Source organism: Archocentrus centrarchus, chromosome 22 (assembly GCF_007364275.1).
Source record: "Archocentrus centrarchus isolate MPI-CPG fArcCen1 chromosome 22, fArcCen1, whole genome shotgun sequence".
Taxonomy (NCBI): Eukaryota; Metazoa; Chordata; class Actinopteri; order Cichliformes; family Cichlidae; genus Archocentrus; species Archocentrus centrarchus.
The window spans coordinates 14737514-14744104 of record NC_044367.1 but is presented as its reverse complement, the minus strand read 5'-3'; the positions used below and the strand labels follow the sequence as shown (position 1 = coordinate 14744104).

Genomic DNA, 6591 nt, shown 5'->3' with positions numbered 1-6591 from the left:
TATTTCAACTTGTTTGCTTTCACCAGCTTTTAAAGCTCCTTCTCCAAAGTTCTGCCTACAGCTCCCGTCTTCACTTCTGCCTATTCATCCTCAGTATAAACAGACCACAGTAAAAACAACCTGTCAGGTTATCAGTCACTACCTCCAGGCATTCCCAGGTCCTGCTTGTTCTTAAAACTGACCTATCAGCATATCTTTGTAGGTCTCTTCAAGAACGTGCAGCAAAGGGTACGTGGAAGAAGTGAAAAAGACAAACAAAATGACACTTCTATTTTGAAAGTAAAGGTTAAAAATGTCAAAAGAACAGAGTATATAATCAAATTTCACGAGCACCTGCTCTGAGGAGGAGCAAAGGTCAAACTAATCTGTAAAGTGTGAGGAAATAAAAGGTTTTATGCACGAAGAAAACAGAAGCAGCTGCACCAACATCAATAAGTCTTAACTGTGATAATCTTAAGTACTCAGTATTCATATCATTTATGATGTCAGTATGACTGAATGTTTGTATACCTGAAATAAAAATGTGTGTCAACTTTACAAAGAGTAGCTGACTGCAGAAACTGAAACGTTAAACCAGTATTGCCTGTCAAACATGTTTGACAGGCAATGTAAAGATTATTTTTGCTGCTGCTCCATGTTTGTCTCTCCACATTTCACAGAAATATGAATTACTAACCACCATGTACAAAGAAAGAAAATTTTATAAAATAAATGTCTGTGTCTGTCCTAATGCATCTTGTGTTTCTATTGGTGTATTGGTACAAATCAGACAACCAAGATAACACAAATAATCCCATGAAACCAGCAATTCTACCTGTACACGTATCTGTTCTTACTGTGTTTGAGCCATTAAAATAACAAATGATAGCATGTTCTGAACAACCAGTTTTAATCTCGAGAAAGGTGGAGGTCAGGTGGAAAGTCTTCTTAGGTCATTTTTGCAGAGCTCTGAGGTGTGTTTGGTCAAAATATTCACCACTGAGCTGCTTCTTTAAAAATCATATGAGCTTTTTGACACAATGGACAACAACATCAACCAGAAAAGTGTATAATCTCAGACTTTCCCTCCATTACTGTGCTCTATGTTTGCCAGTCACTTTGACTTCTTTAATTTCTCTGTTCTTACCAGCATGTGATGAATGCATTTTAAATAACTTTTCATAAACCACAAAATGTTGAAGGAAGTAAAACTGTAACTGAAAGGTAAAAGCAACAAATGCTATCTTAAACTGAAAACAAGTTCCAATTCAGGAGAAACTAGAGGAAATATTCCTACACACACACACACACACGCACGCGCACACACACACACACACACACACACACACACACACACACACACACACACACACACACACACACACACACACACACACACACACACACTTTTTTTTCTCTCTTTCTCTGATTTCTTAATTGCTGGGAGGGTTAGACCCAGGTCACTGTGGGGACCTCTGTAGAAGGTGTTGCGGGAAGGTAGGCCAGTCAGACAGACGCAGACACGTGACAGATACTCAAAACCAATCCACTAAACTAATATTGCCTTCCTCCCCTAATAAACAGGCTTTCCTCCTTTTCTGAGGCTGTTTTCACTTAGGGCAGACATGTATCGAATTAGCTTCCTCCTTAGGGTTTGGGGGCAATCTGAAGTGGCTCTTAAAGGTGTAGAATAACTTGTATACGATATACAACATCATAAAAGATAAAAGACTAATGAATAAAGAATGAAACACTTCTGACCTGGCCAATAATGACACCTCCCCCTTTTTGAAACACCATGGGATTCCTAATGAGGATCACCCGGTGCCACCCTCAATGTCCAGGTACATAGCTTTCCCTATTCCCACCCTAGCACCCCCGCCCCCATTTATTATTATTTCTATTCATATTTTTTTTTATTAATATCTATTTTAATTCATGTTACGTTATATATGTCATTTTCCTTTCTTTAGCATTTTACAAACATGGGCTCTGAATGGGGCTAGGGAACTGAAGCTACTTCTGGAAACATAATTCAGGAAATCTTTAGAAAACTTCTGAATACATAACTTAAAAGATGTTCAAGTCAAGTTGTTCATTTCCTGTCACAATTTCATTTTGACCTTTGACTGATTTTGTGAGCAAAAATGCCACCGTGTTTGCTATGTGCATGACTCATCCTGTACATTTCCAGCTGTGGAATACTGTTTGTGTCTTTGGTAATTATTTAAAAAATGTAGAAATACATACAGTTCACCAATCCTTTTTTATTAATTTTAAATCAGTTAAAATACTGGATACATATAAAGTGAATTTAAACATTTTATTTCTATAAATGTATTTTTAAACCTTATAAAATTATTCCAATAGACACCAACCACACACCAGAATTAAAACAATATTTTCTTACATAACAGCAAAAAGAAAAAGTAAATTATATGCCATTCGTGTCCTCCTTCTTGACCCGATTCATCAACTTGTAAATGCAATAAAGAAATCAGTTAAACTGTCAAAAGCACACATATTTCTAGGTTCAGAGTGGGAAGTAATGAAGTACAAATACCTCGTTACTGTACTTAAGTAGATTTTTTGGGTATCTGTACTTTACTTGAGTATTTATTTTTCTGACTACTTTTTACTTTTACCCCCTACATTTTTACACAAATATGTGTACTTTCTGCTTCTTACACTTTCAAAACAGACTCGTTACTTTGGGTTTAACGGGTCTGATTAAAAATTTGAATTTCTGGTCACTGCACTGTCAAAAGATCTGAGCCCAAACGAAGTAATCACATAAAAGAGACAATTGTCCTCCATCACTGGGGCTTATGGCATACAAAAAGATTAAAGAGGCAAAACCGTATAATTAATGTATCATTTTTATAGCGCTATAATCAGAGGTTACAGTGGGCCGGACCAGACTGAGGGCCTTGTGCTCACAGTACTTCAGCATTTAGTTAGCACTACTGAAGAGGAGCGAGCATGAAGGGAGTAACGTGTGGCAGGTAAGTTTAAATGCCACGTTTCTAAATGCTCAACAAATATCAGCACAAAAAAAGTGTCTGCAGTTTGTCACACAGTCTGTCTGCTAGCTAAAAGAAGAGTTGCTGTATTTCCAGGGAGAGCAAAGAATGAGCGATAACTTCACTCTGATGGAGAAAGATGTAAGAAAGAGGACAGGAGCAGCAGCAGGTCAGCTGATCATAGCCTGTACACAAAGATAATTTACTGGATTTCAAAATGGAAAGTTGTGATTCTTCTCCCCATGCAGAGCCACTACAGCTGATCTTAGGGTTCCTCCACCTTCTGAATCTCACTGTAACCCCTGAGTATCCTCATGTTTGTGTTTTGGCGTGGAGGCACAGTCACCCTCTACTATGTAGGATACAGAAAACAGACCTGTTGAAAAAAATTACCTTTCACAGCTTGTCTCCTACATAACAGTTTCAAGCTGAGTGCATTCATTATAATTAAAATTTTGATTGGAATAACATTTGTATTGTCATGTATTATTTTATATTATTATAATAATTTATAATGAGGTTCAGTTAGTTTTACAGAAAAATAGCAGGTAAAAACATCGTCCAAAGAGCTACTTTTATTTTCTTACTTTGAGTACATTTCAGAGTTTGTACTTTTTTTTTACTTTTACTTGAATAAAGAAGTTGAACCAGTACTTCAACTTTCTGCCAGAGTAGTTTTTAACACAAGTACTTGTACTTCTACTTAAGTACAGAATGTCTGTACTTTTGCCAACTCTGTCTAGGTTAATCTGTGAATATGATCAGAAGTTTGATATGTTTAAATTGCATTTTAAGTAAATTACCATCAAACCAGAAGGACAAAAATGCAATTGAGTTTCCTCCCACCTCTTCAGACCAGAGGGTAACTTGCTGCACTAGCAATCCCACACTGGTTGGATTTGTTCCTGCTCATCCTAATGTATCCCATCTCTCCCCATCCAAGACCCCAGCTACAGAAAGAAACAAAACAACCACATTTAGCAGCTGAAACTCAGTTGCTTTCACATTAATAGTTCAACAGCACATAGAGACACAATGAGCTGCATTTCTTTGTGAAACCATAAATAAGATGCCTTTATGCAGCTGTGTATCAGCACTCAGAGAATGTTACCAGGAGTGAATTGTATGAATTAAAATATGATCACCACATGTGGGTCTTTACCTGTTCTTGACCAGCCAGTAGTCATTCCCAGTGTAAGTTCCATAACCCACAGCCAGCACACCATGGTCCAAGAATATGCTGCTGCAATTGGGCTCATCATACACTCCTGAAAATACATGTTGATCAGGTACAAAGAACATATGAAGTTCTTTTTCTATTTTTTCTATTTGAACCGGACAATAATTTCAGCACAGTGTTTCAATGTCTGCACCTGAATGGTAGAGTTGGAAAGACAGTGGAGAAGCATCAATGGCCACAGAAACAGGTCCGATGGTTCCCACAGCCTCCTTCAGGGCTTCTTCACTATTTTGCATCACATCAACATAGCCGCTGCATGTGGCACCAGTAGTTTGAGGGTTGTAACGGCACAGTCCATTCTAATTGAGATGTAATTTACATCAACAAAAGATCTGGTGTGACACACTTTTGGCATATTGCTGTCTATTTACCTTAGCCTCATAAGGGTAAGACATCTCAGTGTCAATCCCTCCACTGGCTCTGATGTACTGGAAAGCAGAATCCATCCAGCCTCCATTGCAGCCCATGTTGCCAAAGCTGCCAGAACAGTCGACCAGCTGCTGCTCACTCAGAGACACCAGCTTTCCTGTCTTCCTGAAGTTCTGACCTTCCAGTGCACCAGTCTGCAATAAGGATGTAAACCAGACAACAGTTGAACAAAATTTCCCATGTTACAAAAATACATAATACTAAATTTTATGTACTCACTGCACTGAAGGCCCAGCAGGAGCCACACAGCCCCTGATCCTTGACATTAGTGACATATCCCTTAGCTCTCCAATCAACAGTGTCGGGCAGTTCAACACCTTCAGGCAGTTGCAGGAAGGTAGAGCCACGACGAGGCAGAGAAGCATTGAAGGAGCCGAGGCAGCCCTGGGAAATCAGCTGTTTGTACTCTTCATTTTCCTGATGAAGAGGGACAAAATGAATTAGGTTTTCATCCAAAATGTAATTCTTTTGTATCTGTATATGCTAACTGCAATGAAAAGTACTACTGACAGTTCAAATGGTGAGGGGTAACACCTGAACGACACATTTCTTTCTGTACATACCATGTCAGCAAAGTAGGTCATACCAAGGCGATATGACTTTAAGCCCTGGTCTTCCAAGATGTTGTGCATTAGCACAAATTTGCGATTGTTGAGCCAGATCTGCTTCCGCTGAGCCTCCTCTGATGGAGATTCATAGGATTTTTCTGCAAGTTGGAAAAGGAAATAATCAGAAACAGAACAAAGAAAATCTTTTGTCATAAATCATTAATAGCTAAAAATCTAACTTCAGAGATTTTCCTTTATTTGAGACATATAAACCTTTACACAAGTATTTTACAAATATTTTATAGACCACAAAACATGATCAAGATCATGTCACAAAAGGCAGAAAGAGTCTACTGTCTCACCAAACTTCAGTTTCCAGGCGTGAAACTCCAGATCTTCCAGAGAGATGCTGGCACAGCTGGATACAGCCAGAACAGCAGCAAAAACTAGCAGCAACTTCATCTTGACTGAACACAAGCAGAAAAAAACAGAGATCAGGTTGGTTCTGATGTTTTCTACATCACTTTTAAAATGTTTTGTCAAATCTCTGCCTTTTATCTTTCTACCAATGCATCACCAAAAAGTGGAATTAAACTTATCTGTGTCTCTGTGTCTATGTGTTGTCGTTACTTACATGTCTCGTTGTGCGTGTCTGTGGTGAAGTTTGGGATATAATCACCTGTGGTTGAAACAGGTTTGTGTGAGGAAGGAGTTGTTCTATAGCTGACTATAGGTCTGACTGCTTCATTCCAGTCGGGTGGTTTTCTGCAGCTGATGAAGGAAGAGAAGGAATGCCAGGCACTGAAACAGAAAAAGGTGGAGCTGTACATTAAGAGGAGGATTGCATGACACAACATTTCATTAAGCCTCAGCAAAACAAGGAAGTCTCATGAATAATTGTTTATTGAGGACCTGAACAGTTTCTCTGCAGTTTGTTGCAGGATTTGACAACATTGTGCAGAGCTTTTACAGAGTTCATAGAATGTTTAGCTTTTTCCACCTCCCAAAAATGTTCACTGGAATTGATGAAGGTTGAAGAGCCCTTGTGAAAGTCAGCATTCTTTAGTCTTCTTTGGTCTCATGTCTTAAATATTGTCACCACCATGTCTTCTGTGGGTTTGAAAGACTGTGGGATAATTCTCTCTCCTGTTGGTTTACTTACAAAAATCACCCTCTTCATGGCACTAATCTCAAATTTGGATTATTTTAGTAACAAAGACTTTTCACCCCTTGTTTCCCCTCCTGGGAGGTGGTTCAGACACTTCTGCTAGTTTGAACAAACCTTAATGTATTGATCTTCCAATGACATTTGGTCTACTTAATATTCCTTTGGACACAACTGATCCTGTTCCAACATATTTCCCTTGGATGA

The 6591-nt window shown here is 38.6% G+C and overlaps 1 protein-coding gene across 1 annotated transcript; it reads right to left on the bottom strand.

The window, feature by feature from the left end:
* Positions 1–3073: 3073 nt before the first annotated feature.
* Positions 3074–6013, bottom strand: LOC115773002 (cathepsin L1-like). The gene is made up of 9 exons (XM_030719492.1): positions 5854–6013; positions 5582–5686; positions 5235–5377; positions 4891–5088; positions 4614–4805; positions 4376–4541; positions 4165–4270; positions 3849–3952; positions 3074–3354 (listed from the first exon to the last, which is right to left on the bottom strand). The coding sequence occupies exons 2-8, from the start codon at positions 5679–5681 to the stop codon at positions 3853–3855; spliced, it is 1005 nt and encodes a 334-aa protein (XP_030575352.1). The 5' UTR covers positions 5682–5686; positions 5854–6013; the 3' UTR covers positions 3074–3354; positions 3849–3852.
* Between the last annotated feature and the right edge of the window lie 578 nt (positions 6014–6591).

Excerpts from the sequence above, each read along its gene's own strand:
- LOC115773002 (XM_030719492.1), bottom strand. The coding sequence starts at position 5,681 with ATGAAGTTGCTGCTAGTTTTTGCTGCTGTTCTGGCTGTATCCAGCTGT. Across the intron at positions 4,542-4,613 it reads CTTACCCTTATGAGGCTAAG|AATGGACTGTGCCGTTACAA; the intron begins GTAAATAGACAG and ends CATCTCAATTAG. Across the intron at positions 3,953-4,164 it reads TACTGGCTGGTCAAGAACAG|CTGGGGTCTTGGATGGGGAG; the intron begins GTAAAGACCCAC and ends TTCTTTCTGTAG.